The sequence below is a fragment of the Microcebus murinus genome, chromosome 6 (genome assembly GCF_040939455.1).
Source record: "Microcebus murinus isolate Inina chromosome 6, M.murinus_Inina_mat1.0, whole genome shotgun sequence".
Classification (NCBI taxonomy): domain Eukaryota; kingdom Metazoa; phylum Chordata; class Mammalia; order Primates; family Cheirogaleidae; genus Microcebus; species Microcebus murinus.
The window spans coordinates 107,065,800-107,081,930 of NC_134109.1; the positions used below are offsets into that span (position 1 = coordinate 107,065,800).

At 34.5% G+C, this 16,131-nt stretch overlaps 1 protein-coding gene across 11 annotated transcripts in view; it reads right to left on the reverse strand.

Moving 5' to 3' along the window:
- MYO9A (myosin IXA) overlaps nt 1-16,131 on the reverse strand; it is a 257,752-nt gene that overhangs the window by 174,948 nt on the left and 66,673 nt on the right. For all 11 annotated transcript variants that reach the window (XM_076004523.1, XM_076004524.1, XM_012768294.3 and 8 more), the window contains 2 exons: nt 11,106-11,203; nt 6,681-6,807 (listed from right to left, as the gene is read on the reverse strand). In XM_076004523.1, the coding sequence (XP_075860638.1) occupies nt 6,681-6,807; nt 11,106-11,203 (225 nt within the window). The remainder of the gene's footprint in view (nt 1-6,680; nt 6,808-11,105; nt 11,204-16,131) is intronic.

Genomic DNA, 16,131 nt, shown 5'->3' on the forward strand with positions numbered 1-16,131 from the left:
CCAATATGTACTTATCTATGTTTCATACGCTTATTTTTATTTATGAGTGCTAAACTTTAAGATAAAAGTTGATGCTTTCTTTGTTTTCTCCCCCAGAGGCAAATACTATCATGAATTTGACATGTATCATTTTAATTCATGTTTTTATAATTTTATATGTATTAAAGGTACTCAAAAATACTATATTATATTGTCAAATGTATTTAACACTTACCTGTATGGTTCCATATTGTCCATGTTTTTGATATCTAACTATGTGAATAATTCAGATCAAGTTTATTCATTTTAACTTTTATATAGCATCCCACTGCATAAATACACCATAGCATGTAATCCATTCTGCCATTGGTGAGCATTAACACTATTTAAAATTTTGCATGACTAGAAAATAAACTGCAATGAATATTCTTGCATATCAATGAGTTCAAGAGTTTCTGTGAAAAATAAACCTAAAAGTGGAATTAATAGGTTGTAGTGTACACAATTTCAGTTTTACAGGATATTTCCAAACTCCCATACAAAATTTTTACCAATTTGTTCTCTCAGTAGTAGCACTGAGAGTTATTTCTACAAACCTTGAATATATTTAGTGTTATTAGACTATTGAATCTTGCCTTAATGATTGGCATGAAACATTTAGCAAGAACATTTTATAATAGCATCAATACATAATAAAAATATAGGCCGGGCGCGGTGGCTCACGCCTGTAATCCTAGCACTCTGGGAGGCCGAGGCGGGCGGATTGCTCGAGGTCAGGAGTTCGAAACTAGCCTGAACAAGAGCGAGACCCCGTCTCTACTATAAATAGAAATTAATTGGCCAACTAATATATATAGAAAAAATTAGCCGGGAATGGTGGCGCATGCCTGTAGTCCCAGCTACTTGGGAGGCTGAGGCAGGAGGATTGCTTGAGCCCAGGAGTTTGAGGTTGCTGTGAGCTAGTCTGACGCCACGGCACTCACTCTAGCCTAGGCAACAAAGCGCGACTGTCTCAAAAAAAAAAAAAATATATATATATATATAACATCCATAACATTTTATGTTGACAATATAAGAATTTATTATGCAAAAAAGGATTAGAGTATAAGGAGAAATTGAATTATAAAACAATAGAGGAAACCATTACCATACCACCAACAATTTATGACTGATAAATAATATTTTAAAGAATGATTGTGAACCATACTGAATGGTAAATATCTAGCAAATATAACACCTTCTTTCAGAGCATCCATTGCTCAATCCTCAATTTCCAGACACAGGAAATAATTTCAGACACATTACCTTCACAAAATGCAGTAAATCTAAAAATGAACAACCAAATTTATGTACAAATCTTCAATCTTTTAGATATATTTAAAATACTTTGAGGAATAAAAATAATACCAGAATACACAAAAATGACAAAACTAAGAAAGGTAAGAAGAAACATATGTGATAAAAAACAAAATTATATTTTAAGATATATCTCTGCTACTATTAAAAGTAAACATTTTTAAATGATCTATGCTGTAGACATGAGAACTTTTTTTTTTTGAGACAAAGTCTCACTCTGTCACTTAAGCTAGAGTGCAGTGGTGTCAGCCTAGCTCACTGCAATCTCAGAATCCTGTACTCAGGAGACTCTCTTGCCTTAGCCTCCAGAGTAGCTGAGACTACAGGCACTGGCTACCACACTGGCTAATTTTTTCTATTTTTAATAGAGACGGGGCTCGCTGTTGCTCAGGCTGGTCTCAAATTCCCACCTAGGTCTCCCAGAGTGCTAGGATTACAGGCATGAGCCACCACAGCTGGCTGACTCCAGAAGTTTTTTAAAAGGAACAAACAGAAATAAGTTAGCAACAACATGGAGCAAAGGTCACTTCCATACACTTAAGGGGAGAGTATAAATTGTTACAATCACTGTGAAGAGTAATTTGTCATTATCAGTAAAGCTCAATATCTACATACTATAATCGAAAAATTCTACCCCTTTAGCTATACCCTAGAATAACTGTCACATGTGTTAGTTAACAAGAGGACATGCACAAGAATGCCTATCATCACAGTGATATCTATAAACAGAAAATTATAACCTCAAATCCTAATAACAGGAAAAAAAGATGATTTATGTTTTACTCATACAATGGAATCTTATACAGCAGTTAAAAAGAAGAATCCAGAATATATAAATCAATACCAAATATTTTCAAAAACTAGCCAGGCACAGTGGCTCATTCTTATAATCCCAGCACTTTGAGAGGCCAGGTGGGAGGATCACTTAAGGCCAGGAGTTCAAGACCAGCCTGGGCAACATAGGAAGATCCTATCTCTATAAAAAATTTTTTAAAAATTGGCAGGCATTGTGATCGTGCTCCTGTAGTTCTAGCTACACAGGAGGCTGAGGTGGGTGAATTGTTTGAGCCCAGGAGTTCCAGGCTGCAGTGAATTATGATTATATTTCGTAAGCATCCTAAAGAAAACATTACCAAATTCACGTTTTAATCACCTACCTCTATAACTTTCTAAATATTCTTAGTTGTACCTATGACTTTTAAAATTTTTTTAAACTTTACTAATACAAAATAAGCAGCAATGGATTCAATAACCAATCTATAAAGTTTCTCACATTTACCTAATTGTGAAAATGATATGCATTAATACATTAAAAATCCATTCTTTACATTGTTTCAACAGATGTTAAAATATATACAAAATACATAAATCCACTAAAAACTGAACAGGTTTTGGTAATGGTGATGGTTCTAATATCTTACAACAAAACATCCTCCACAATTACCTATAATTAATCTAATGAAACTTTTTCATCTTTTAATAATTTTACAAGTATCCATCCCAAATAGGCTTTAGTAAACAAAAGACTCAAAACATTCACTGTAGCCTGGGGTAACTACAAAAAACACCTGGAAAAAAATTAATAAAATTAAACTGCTACTTTGAAAACATTTGTTCTTCAAAATTAAATATATATTTATCATTGATTTGAATCATATTTGGGGGCCGGGCACGGTGCCTCACGCCTGTAATCCTAGCACTCTAGGAGGCCGAGGTGGACGGATTGCTCGAGGTCAGGAGTTTGAAACCAGCCTGAGCAAGAGTGAGACCCCGTCTCTACTATAAATAGAAAGAAATTAATTGGCCAACTAATATATATAGAAAAAATTAGCCGGGCATGGTGGCGCATGCCTGTAGTCCCAGCTACTCAGGAGGATGAAGCAGCAGGATTGCTTGAGCCCAGGAGTTTGAGGTTGCTATGAGCTAGGCTGACACCATGGCACTTATTCTAACCTGGGCAACAAAGCGAGACTCTGTCTCAAAAAAAAAAAAGAATCATATTGGGAAGGAGGGGAATTATATCTTAACTAAAGAGTTTAAATTTTAACTAAACCAGTCATTATGCCCATTTTTATATTTTATCTCAACTAAAGCCTTAAGGTTACAAATATTATTATTTATAATCTTAACCAAATAGAAGCAACCATTTTTAAAAATAATTTCTAAGAACTAATTATAGGCAGACTACCATGGTAGGTATCTTCTCTAGCTCCTGATCTTTGAAGCCATTTTCTTTCTACTTAATACAAAACCTCAGTCCTAGAACCACTCCAAACACACCCATGAAGGAATTTAAGAAGCTTGGGTTCAAAAGTTACATTCACTATCAAATCACATTTGCCATTAGTCTAACTTTGACACTGATAAGAATAATTCTCACAATTAGATTTCTCCCTTTTTTTTTTAACCAATACTTGAGATCCACATTGAGTTACCTGAATTGCTCTTATTAGCCTCTCACTAAATAAGGAATACTGCACTAGAACCAGAAGCCTTGGTACTTGCTGAATGCTTGGACTTATACTTAAGACTACTAGCCATAATGCCCAGTATTATACCACAATAACAAATGCTCGACTAAAATATCACCTGAAATACCTAAGTGAAATACCATCTGTTCTCTGACCTTTATGATCTTCAAAATTACAACCTTGAGAAACTACTCTACCTCCTGGTAGAACTTTGTTCCAATGAGAGTATAGTTCCAACTCAAGGTATACCCTTCTTCTGCCCCTTCTTCCAAGCTATCATTCCATCAAAGTTAATAAGCAATGCCCAATCATGTATAGAAAAAATAAACACTGTGAGGTTAGGCATCCATTGCTCTCAAGAACACTGCAGCCTTATAATGGACACAAACTAGTAAATAATGAACTCTATGCTACAAAACCAAAACTAAATTATGGAAAGTAGAAGGAAATGCTCTGTGCTTAGAAAGTCAGTTTAGACTACTTAATAAGGTTAAACCCCATGAAGTGGCACATGAAAAAAAATTTCAAAGATGAGTAGTATATTAATAGGCAAAAAGCTATTCATAATTGCCATAAGCTGGAAACAACCAAAATATCCTTCAGTGGGTGAATGAATAAATTATGGTACATTCATATAATTTATTACTAGTGATAAAGAGAAATAAGCTATCAAGCAACAGAAAGACAGGAATAATCTTTTTTTTTTTTTTTTAGAGAGAGAGAGTCTCACTTTGTTGCCCAGGCTAGAGTGAGAGCCGTTGCATCAGCCTAGCTCATAGCAACCTCAATCTCCTGGGCTCAAGCAATCCTACTGCCTCAGCCTCCCGAGTAGCTGAGACTACAGGCATGAGCCACCATGCCCAGCTAATTTTTTCTATGTATATTTTTAGTTGGTCGATTAATTTCTTTCTATTTTTAGTAGAGACAGGGTCTCACCCTTGCTCAGGCTGGTTTTGAACTCCTGACCTCGAGCAATCCGCCCGCCTCAGCCTCCCAGAGAGCTAGGATTACAGGCGTGAGCCACCGCACCCATCCAGGAATAAATCTTACGTGCATATTGCTAAGTGAAATAAATCTGTCTGAAATGGCTACATACAATATTCTAAAATGCCAAATAGGGCAAATCTATAGAGCCAGTGAAAAGATCAGTGGCTATCAGCAGCTTGAGAAGAGGGGTTGAATAGGTAAAGCACAGAGAATTTTTAAGACAGTGAAACTATTCAGTATGATACTATAATGGTGACACATGACTTCATGCATTTGTCAAAACCCAAACAGCACAAAGAGTGAACCTTGATGTACACAAATTCAAAAAATTACTTAAGGGATTAGGGGAATCCAGGAAGGAATGTAGACCATGACAAGAAGAGTCTAATTGTATGACAAACATATGAAACAAATTCAATGAAAGGGGTGGAAGGAAAAGGTGCTGATCTAAGTAACTCTGGAAATGAGTGAAGTCTGTATGACTAAATACAAAAGGAATTACACATAAGCAATGTATTCTAGTTAATAAAGTCATTTCTGGCTGGGCACGGTGGCTCACGCCTGTAATCCTAGCACTCTGGGAGGTCAAGGTGGGTGGTTCGTTTGAGCTCAGTAGTTCGAGACTCGAGACCAGCCTGAGCAAGAGTGAGACCCATCTCTACTATAAATAGAAAGAAATTAATTGGCCAACTAAAAATATATATAGAAAAAACTGGCCAGGCATGGTGACACATGTAGTCCCAGCTACTTAGGAGGCTGAGCCAGAAGGATCACTGAGCCAGGAGTCTGAGGTTGCTGTGAGCTAGGCTGACGCCACGGCACTCTAGCCCGGGTAACAGAGTGAGACACTGTCTCAAAAAATAAAATAAAATAAAATAAAATAAAATAAAATAAAATTAAATTAAATTAAATTAAATTAAATTAAATTAAATTAAATAAAAATAAAGTCATTTCTCACAAGGGTATGGGTTAACAATTTTGATACTACTATACATGTATACTGGAATTGAACAATTAAGTAAATGGATGGCAGAGGATGCGAGACAGGGTCATCACTACTGAAGTGGGAGTTACCAATACACAAGGGAAGAAGGCTAGAATGATCCATGTGTGAATGGATTAGAGTTGGAGACATCAGTATGAACTCATGTTTAGCTTTATACAGCTATAGATGGTTATACACAGAAATATTTATAGATATGTGTATATACACAGGTTAGAAGGTCTATGAGAAATGACACCCCATCTGAAGGAGTGAATCTGGCAAGATGAAAAGGTAGCTGGGAAAACATGAGAAATCATCACTCCAGGAAGAAAAAATCAGGTAATAAAAACTTTGATATGAAAAAAGGCATGGTAGGAGATGAGAACCTTTAGGTCTTACTCAACCCAAAAGAAAAAGTAGTACCTTTTCTCTCCACCTACCCACATACCTCATCTCAAATAAAATAATCTATCCAAAATCTTAGTAAGAGAAGAAATCTCAAACATGAAAAGAGAAAAGTTAGCATAGGCCCAGTCTAGAGTGGAAATATTCATCCTATCCAGCAAATTGAGAGATTACAGATATCTGGGACAAGTGAAGGCAGGGAAAAAAACCCAAATCTTCTAAAGATTCTGGCAAAGTGAAGCAGATATAAGGAGAAATTCTATCTTTTGGAAACGCTATTTTAAAATAGTATTTAATAAAAACATTATTAATAAAATGCATTATCCCCCTGAGGGTCCAGGGTTCATGTCCCTGTTCGGGCGAAAAAAAAAAATAAATAAAATAAAATAAAATAAAATAAAATGCATTATCCCATTTACACCTACAAATAGTTACACAAAATAAAAATAAGAAGTTACCCAGTAATTGCAATGACAACTGAGAATGTAATCACTCACTTCCAATAATTCTGAGACAACAGGCAAAACTTCAGGATTACAGATATCAATAGAGTCATCCCGATATGTCTTCTTTTTATAACAGATATTACCCAAATGTAGTATTGCTGAGAGAAGAGAGAAAATCCTGTGAAAATAAAACCACAATTATAGCTTGCTCACGTGCATTCTCAAAGCACATTTCATTCCTAAATTCTAGTTAAGCAAATTAACCAGCACAAATATGAAGTATTTAGCCTTGAGAAAAACAAAAAATATGGAAATAATAACTCTAATAACTAAAATTTACTGAGTGTTTAATATATGACAGGCATTGCACAAAGTGCTTTACATGATCTTAATTTAAGTACTATACCACTGGCTACATAGCTGTTTCAAGGGAACATCTGGACATCTGCTATAGCCTGAATTTGCTATAGTGTTTTAAAAAGTCCATGCCTTTCTATACACTATTCATCCTGCCTGGAATGTCTTTCCCTGTATTAACCAGATATATTGAATCAGAATCTCCAAAGGAAAGGTCTTAGAATATGTATTTTTAATCAAGTATCCTAGGTGATTTTTTAATCTTAGTTGTATGTTAAAAATGCTTTCCCATATCATATTATAGTGTCCTTAGTATGTGTTTTTTAGGAAAAAAAACTATGAGGCCAGTGGGGTTTATTATCTAATATCATGCCCTAACTGTAAAATATATTCAACTGGATCCTCCCTTCTCAACTTTCCTCCTGAACCAAAAGGAACACATGCCCACTAGTTAACAACTAAACCTTCTACTTGTGCTCTACATCCCAACAATCAGTTAACTCAAGAATGTTAGGTTACCAAGGACCTCCATTCAGTTAAGAACAGTGTATTGTCTGGTGAGAGCTCAATGAAAGGTGAGCAAAAGCTCCAGACAGGTTCTTCTGCAGTTAACTTGGCAGTTTCTAGGTTGGAATTTGTGCCTTATTTAGAATATCAGAAATCCAAAGTTTTTCTAAGTTTCCATTACATTATGCAGAATGATATTTTAAGCAAAAACTCTGTGACTGTGTAACCACTTAAAAGAGAATGGTTAAAAAAAGAAAAAAGCCCCCCAGGAGCAAGACACTTATTTACTCCTAGGCACCGTTTCTGTGATTCCAGTCACCACCATGTGACCACAAAGGATCATCACTCATCAGTGTGTTCTTCTCTGAAGACAGGTTACATCCTGGGCAAGGCACCAAGGCAGAAGGAGTTAACTTTGCAAGGAAAAAAGTGACTATGTTATAACCATGGATCCTGACCGTGGATAAACTTCTCAAACTTTGGAAACAATTAAGGCAAGAAATTTCAGCTCTATTGAAATGCTGCCTGAGACCATCATGAGAGGGCAAATCCATCCTACCTCAAGATGACAATTATGCTTCTTTTCTCTGTAAAATCCTCCTACTACCAGAGGAGATCTAAAACCTCCAGCTGACAGCTAGAGCCAAACTGCCACACTCGTAAGGCCATATTCCAACCTAGTTAACTCTCTGCCTATATGCATCCACATGAGTGGGCAAACCCAACAGAGGAACCCAACCAACACACAGACCTGTGAGCATAATAAATATTGTCATTAAGTCACTGAAAAAAAAAACAAAAACAGTGTATTATGTCCTTAACTTACCTGACATCCCAGGGGCATTTAGTACACTCTATCTAAAAGCCCTTCTCAATCTCCTTAACATACAAATATCTTTGTGCCTTGTCCAATTATTTCCTTAGGATAAATTTGGTAAAAATGTAACATGTTTTCCTAAAATTAGGAAGTTCTAAATAAAATGACATTGCTTTAGGAATCTGATATACTTCAAGAGGTACTGAATCACCATCTAATTTATAAGCCTACTTTTTCAAATAATTTAAAAATTTTAAATGTTTGAATCATCCTCATGACTCAAAGGAAATATAAGTCTACTATAAAGGAAAAATTCATAAAATTATTCTGGGTTAAATTAAGGAATAGACTCTATTATCATTTTTTTTTCATTTTTTAAAATTTATATTTAATTTTACATTTTTTTTCTTCTCACCCTACAAGAACTTTGACTAATAGACTCTATTATCAATTGAAACATAAAAGCTAATGGAACTCAAAAGACAACACAAATTCATGATCCACTTTTTAACATACTAACTACCATGTGATTTGTATTTAACCAACGCTAGTTTTGAGCCTGAGACCTCATAAAGCACATGTAACTCACATGTCTCTTTACCTTGGGAGCCATGTGAACTATTTGTCAAGTTGCATATAACTCACACACACAAAACAATAAAAAATCAAATTTGTCATTAAATTAGAAAGGATCATTTTGTTTTCAAAGTTTTTGTTCTATTTTTATAATAAAACACCATGGCCCCCATGGAAAAATTTTTTTTCTAGTCAATGTGTTAAAAACTACTTTTAATAGGGGCCAGACACGGTGGCTCACACCTGGTAATCCTAGCACTTTGGAAGGCTGAGGCAAGGGGATCACTAGAAGCCAAGAATTCAAGATCAGCCTGTGCAATAGAGTGAGACCCTATCTCTACAAAAAAATAAAATTAAAAAAATATATATTTTTAGTACAAGTTTATATGGTTGCTAATTACATTGTTTTAATATTTTGGATTCAATATTCATCATATACAAATATGTGATGCAATGTCTCTAGCAATAATGTCATATAAACAATCTAATTCACTATAAGTCAATATTAAAAAGATTTTAAAACATGAATAAGAATCCTTATTCTCAAAAGCTTATAATCTTGTATTAGGAGAAAACAATAAATAAATAACTATCCTGAAGGTCAGGATATTGTAAAATACAAAAGGCAAAGACAAAGCACAATTAAGGAAAAGTTCATTAAAAAGGCAAGACATGAAAAGCACTCTGAAGAAAATAGGTTTCAATTCACATACCAAATTTAAGGCTGCCTACAAGATTATCTTAAGAGAAATTGTGGGGTAGACCTATGTTCAGTACAAAAGAATGTTGTGATTTATTAGCAGAGTTTATCATGGTCACATGAAAGGGGAGTGGCAGTACACATGTATCCAAAAAATTGAAAATATTTGAATGAGTGGAACAGAAATAACGATCATTCCAAACAGGGAAACGAAACCAGTAACTGTTCAGAATACAGCATAATGTTTTAGAGAACAAGACTAGCCTAATTTTTTTTTTCTCTTTTTTATTATCCACTCACCTGCCTGTAAGGACCAGCCTAATTAAAATGTAAAATCTGTATTAGGGAATATTGAAGATAACATTTGAATTATAGGGAAGGTCCAAATTCAAGGCCAGGCTACTAGGAACATATTGTTTCCAAGTGACTACCAATACGGAATTCAGTCACATCAGAAAGTACAAAAGATAATTCCCTCGTGTGTGAGAGGTAAACACTATATTTTCAACTTATGTTATTAAGTTTCACTATTATTTAATATGTAGACTTACACTTCAGACCGTATGTTAGCCAGTGAGGTGTCACATGCAGTAAATGAGGTATCCTGAATGGAGAGTGGAAGTAATACAGCATAGAGAAATTGAGACAGGTAATCTCATTTATTTATTGGCCTTCAGTGAATTGCAGTTTAGGTCATCAACTAGGGTTTGCATATTTATATACTATATTATTTGACTTTAATTCACTTCTCATATAATGATTCTAACAGAGAACCTACTGACTGAAGAGATATACCAATGATGTAAGCATGAGCAAACAAGAAAACAGCAGAGCTGATATTCTCCTACTCTCAGTAAGAGCTCATTACTCATGAGATTAAAAACTGACTACATAATCAGATCTGGCACATTTATCAACACTAATTACCCCCTTCGAAAAATAGTTATAAGTAACTATTTTTTTTCTGGTAAGACTCAAGATTGTATTTTTATTTAAAATTTTTTTATTTTAAATACAATTTGCTTCATCTTCATCTCAACTTTCTTACATTTCTAATCTATATTTACAATGAACAAAATTACATTTAATACAACAGTACAGACATAAATCAAATACACAGAAAATTACACAGGAAATTATGTTTTACTGATAGGTATGTATGACTTAATATGTTAGTGATCAATGATATAGAAAACAAGGAGCTATAAAAATAGTGTCATAAAGCAACAGTTTTTAAGTTACTGTCTATGGATAGGCTTCAGAGGCTCCAAGAATTCCTGCAATTACATGCAAATTTTTACGGATTTATATTTTACAAGAACAGTTTCAACCTTTGATCAGATTCTCAAAGAATCTGTGGGGGAAAAAAAGCAATTCAAAACAATGCTTAAGATGGATGAGGTACTAGATCAAGAGTATCAGTTAGAAAATTGTTTAACAGGACCAACGGTGAGAAATCTTTCAAGGACATATCATTTGTTCTCTACTGAGAGTATAAGAATACAATAAATAAACTCACTGTCTTCGTGTCTTAGGAAGAAATCCAACCATTTCCATGGCCAATTGTAACCGTTCAAAGTCATGTCTCAAGTCTTCGCCCTCTGTGGTGAAGCAATCCTGCTTATTCAAGATAAAAGGAAAAAAATCAAGATTACCTATTGAAAAATAGTGTGAGCCATTTAGAAATATGGTAATATAAGATAAGTACCCCTATGTAGATATCTTAAGCAGGTAGATTAATAGACATAGTTAAATTCATTAGACCTCTCATCTTACTATGGGTATGCAAACTATCACATACCTACCAAAAATACCAGTAAGTTACCTTTTTTCTCCTTTTCACATGATCACCAAAACAAAGAGCTCAAAGTAATTTAAGATAAAGAGCTAGCAAGCAGTACTTATAAAGTATGTTACTATGAAGTTTGATATTGAGTGGTTCTGAAGAGTTTTAAAGATTCAAAGCATTTAAGAGAGCTTAATTCCACAAGCAAATATTATTTATTCAAGAAATATTTTAACAAGTGACTACCATATACAAGGCACTGAACTAGATCCTGGTAACACAAAAATAAATTTTAGAAGACACAATAATTTAGTTGCAAGTGGAGCTCAGAGTTATATGATATAAAGAGGTTTATGTTACATCTATATTATATATCTAAATAGTGCCGAATCAAATCATATGGACAATGCAGTAATCGACCAAGGAACGAGAGACGTATATGTGAAAGTAAAAACCCTCAGAAAACATATGAGTCAGCAAAACCAATTGTAGAGTACCAGATTAAAAAAATATTAATACTGCTTCTTTACTGTAGCTCTTGTATTTTAGTTTCCAAAACGAACAGTGACACTGCAGACATACTCTAAACAATGAGTTGTTAAATCCCTTTGCGATATGTTCTCACAGTCCCTTGTACTTACATTTTCAAAAACCTCCTCTTATTTGTATTTATTTTTTTAATCCCCATCTTCCTAGGGAATGTTCCATTGAGTATTCAAGGAACACATGAACAGTTAACTGTCTTATTTACTGCAGATCGCAAGTGTGAAGTCAGTGCCAAGAACATAATGAATCATTACTGAAGTAAACACATAATCATTGAATTACTGAATAATACATAAATATTGAATTGAATGAAACATTTCTTTTTGAGAAATAAAGTGCTCATTTATTTTTTAAAAAGTATTTATTAGGTATCTACCATGTACAAGAAAACCTGTTTTAGGCACTATAAGTTAATGAATACATCTAAAGTTTAAAATTAAATATTAGAAAGCTGTTAATATTTTTATTCTCTATATGGGGAGGTATACACATGCACAGTTTTCTTTTTTAATCTCATTACAAGAAAAGTTCTTTCTGAGAGCTCAGGCATTTAATTTTCTGACTACAAAAATTTTTGGCAAGCTGCTGGGTGTGGTGGCTCATGCCTGTAATCCTAGCTCTCTGGGAGGATGAGGCAGGTGGATTGCTCAAAGTCAGGAGTTCGAAACCAACCTGAGCAAGAGTGAGACTCCGTTTCTAATATAAATAGAAAGAAATTAATCGGCCAACTAATACATATAGAAAAAATTAGCCAGGCATGGTGGCGCATGCCTGTAGTCCCAGCTACTTGGGAGGCTGAGGCAGTAGGATTGCTTGAGCCCAGGAGTTTGAGGTTGCTGTGAGCTAGGTTGACGCCACGGCACTCACTCTAGCCTGGGCAACAAAGTAAGACTCTTGTCTCAAAAAAATTTTTTTTAATTAAAAATTTTTGGCAAGGAATTTTAAGACATATTCTACAGACATGCCAATGTCCTACTCACTAAATTTTTTAAATTAACACATTTTTCTTTTACTTATAGTAAAGCCTTTTTAAAAAGCTCTCTTTGCCCCCAAACCACAAGCAGTTCATTCATTACATGATTTAGCAAACATTTTTCTATAACAAATGGGGGGAGGGTGTAAGAATCTATGTTCCCACTTGTGTAAACTCAATGATAAAGCAATGATTTTTATAACAGTGTTCTTATCTGCCCCAAAAGTGAACGATACAACTAATGTATATAATACTGGGAAAGCAAATTAAAAGAGGCACTAAAAATATTTATATTTGCTGTTATCCTTAATCAGATGTTCTTCTGAAATACAAAGTGGTCTCAGTGAACACCAAAATCATAATTATTTTAAATGTGTACTGATTCCTTAACTGGTTCCTTGATATAACTATAGAAGAAAAACTAAGCATAGATTAAATCTACCATACCAGAAATGCCTTTATCTTGATTTGCGTCCCCCGAAGCACCTTGGTCTGTTTACCAAGGTTCAAGTAAAAATAGTATGGAAATTGGGAAAGTCAAACAGAAAAAGGAAGGTGGGCTAAATAGGGTACACTCTAAAAGCAGCTACCACAGTGGGTAAATGGAGTTTAATCACAAGGAATCACTGGGAAACAATATACAACCTAGAGAGATGAGAGAGCATCTCCCATTGGTCACTGGTTAAGGACTTCTGGAGATAAGGCACACAGCTATTAATTCCCAAGTCACTTGGGTCTGGGAAAAGTCTTCAGGTACCAGGATACAAATATTGGTCAGCCAGCGAATAAAGTAATGGTAACGTTCAAAGGATAAGGCAGGAACCTAACCAACAACTGTTACTACCCCTTCTACTGAAAGAATATAGCTAATTTCTCTGTCCAACTCAACACAAGCTCTTGTCTTGTTAACATGCCACTGCACACATCAAAATGCTCTCTCATGCTATCTGGCCTTTTTTCCCCTTTGTATGGGATGAAGAAAATCCTTTCTCATTTACAAATGCCTAAGATAAGCCTAGCATGTAATAGGCACTTAATGTGGGTGTGAAAGAGAGAAAAAGAAGGGAAGAGTCAAATTAGATATTTTCTTCTATGTTGTCTATATTTCTTAAAACAGTTACATAAACTGCAGGTGAAAAAAATAAATTAAAAAAAAAGGGTTAAGAAATCACACTTTTTCATAACTACCATACAGTCAAGACAGAAATCAGAACAACTGACTTTAAAGGTTAATAAAGATGCTGGAGATCACTTAAGAAAAAAGGATATAACGAACATAGGATTGGATGAAATCCCAGTTACACTATTAACTATCTTCAACACCATGGGGGTAACTGGATTAAATTCTACACCAATGTCACTTCTAGTGTGAAAGGTATCACTACCACCAGGGGTTTTATAAGGATGAAATATAATATGGATATTATGTGCTTTTTAAATGAAAAAATATATGCAGAGAAAGTTGTACAGCATGCAGACATCTCATACTGGACTGGTGGAGGGTGAGGAATAAAAGCCAGAAAGATAATGTTTAAGGGAGTGATCACAAATATACAAACTGACAAATGCAGTGTGGCAGAAGTCTTTATGCTACACAAATAGTTAAAACAGAGTGAACAGAAACATTATGGTTTCAAAGGATTCTGCCCAAGTTGCATCAGGATCCCTGAAAGTACTGTGGTAGGTCTACCTCATGGGAAAATGAACTCCCAGGTATTTATTGATGTTTGGATTCCTCCAAAGATAGTAGTGACCAAGGCTAGAGCTTTGTCTTCACTGGATAGTATAGTCCAAATCCCTCTGGTAGATTTGACAGTGCCCTGAGACTATCACTTATTATGGCAATTATCACCAGAACTCCACCTGATAATTGGATACTAAAATTAAAGGCTAAGTTGAGCTGGATAAAAGAATAAGGTAAGACTGACACTTTACAGTGAAATTATTCAGACCAGCTTTAAGGTACAACTACAGCAGACATCAGCTAACATATAAGCAGTATTTAATTCATCCTCCATATCTTATAACTGAGGAAACAAAGGCTAAGGTGCTGTTAACAATAACAATAAAAATAAGAATAACTCATTTGAAGAAGAATAATTTGAATAAATTATTACCATTTGAAGGGAAATTAGCATTTAACTAAATACCTTCTATATATTTGTCATCATGATAGTCACTTTATATGTATACTCTCACTAAATCCTCAAAACACAGGAGATAATTATATATAAACTTATAGGTGAAAAGAAAAAACAGATTAAGAGATTAAATAACTTTCCAAAGGTCAAAAACCTTATAAATAACAGGACTGGCCAAACCAAAATCTATCCAGTTCCAAATCCTCTACTCTCTCCCATGCAACACTGCTCTATGAGATAACCCTTAAATGGAATTAAATGAGATAACCTTAAATGGAATTAAATCACCATATAAGAACAACAACATGTCTCACGTAAAACGTAATTTTTCACTATAGGTCCTCTTGGGACCATTTATACAATTCTATAAAATATATAAGTAATGTAACACAACAGAACAATCCTTTAACAATCCTCTCTGCTCATAATGTTAGTCACATTAAGTTCTAGCAACTCACATGGAAACCAAGTTTACTACGAGAAAGAGCTAACAGGAAAGAATAAACCAAAAGGTCCTCAGTTTGCTTTTATTAATTAGTGAGAAAAAGAATCAGAAATTAAAATCAAAGTTCGAACTGTAATGGATTTAAAAATACAGTAAGCAGACAATGGTAATCAAAGTAATATTAAGGGAATATGAGATTATGGCCACAAAGTTCTTCCAAAAGCAAAAGACAGATAATGATGATTTCAATGGTGGAAACAGTATGAAGTACTCTATCAAGCTCTTTATATTCACCAATTTAATAGTCACAAAATACAAAGATTATTAATATTATACCCTTAAATAGATGGTGGGAGCAAACAAGTCAACTGCTGCAGGTCTCAAAACTAGTAAATGAACGAGCCAGTACTGAAGTCGAGTCAATCTACTTGAGAGCTCAAATTCTAAGTACTATTTATATTGTTTCTTAATAACAGCAGATCAATTCACAATTTCACCATAAGCTCTGAACAGGCTACCAAGTCTATTTGCAGTATGAGTTCACAGTCCACCTACCTGCTTTCCGATGAGGCATGATCACTTGGTGTAGTACTCATATAGGGAAAGTAGAAGCTTCTTAAGAACATCAAAAGAACTTAAATTTTTTTTTATTAA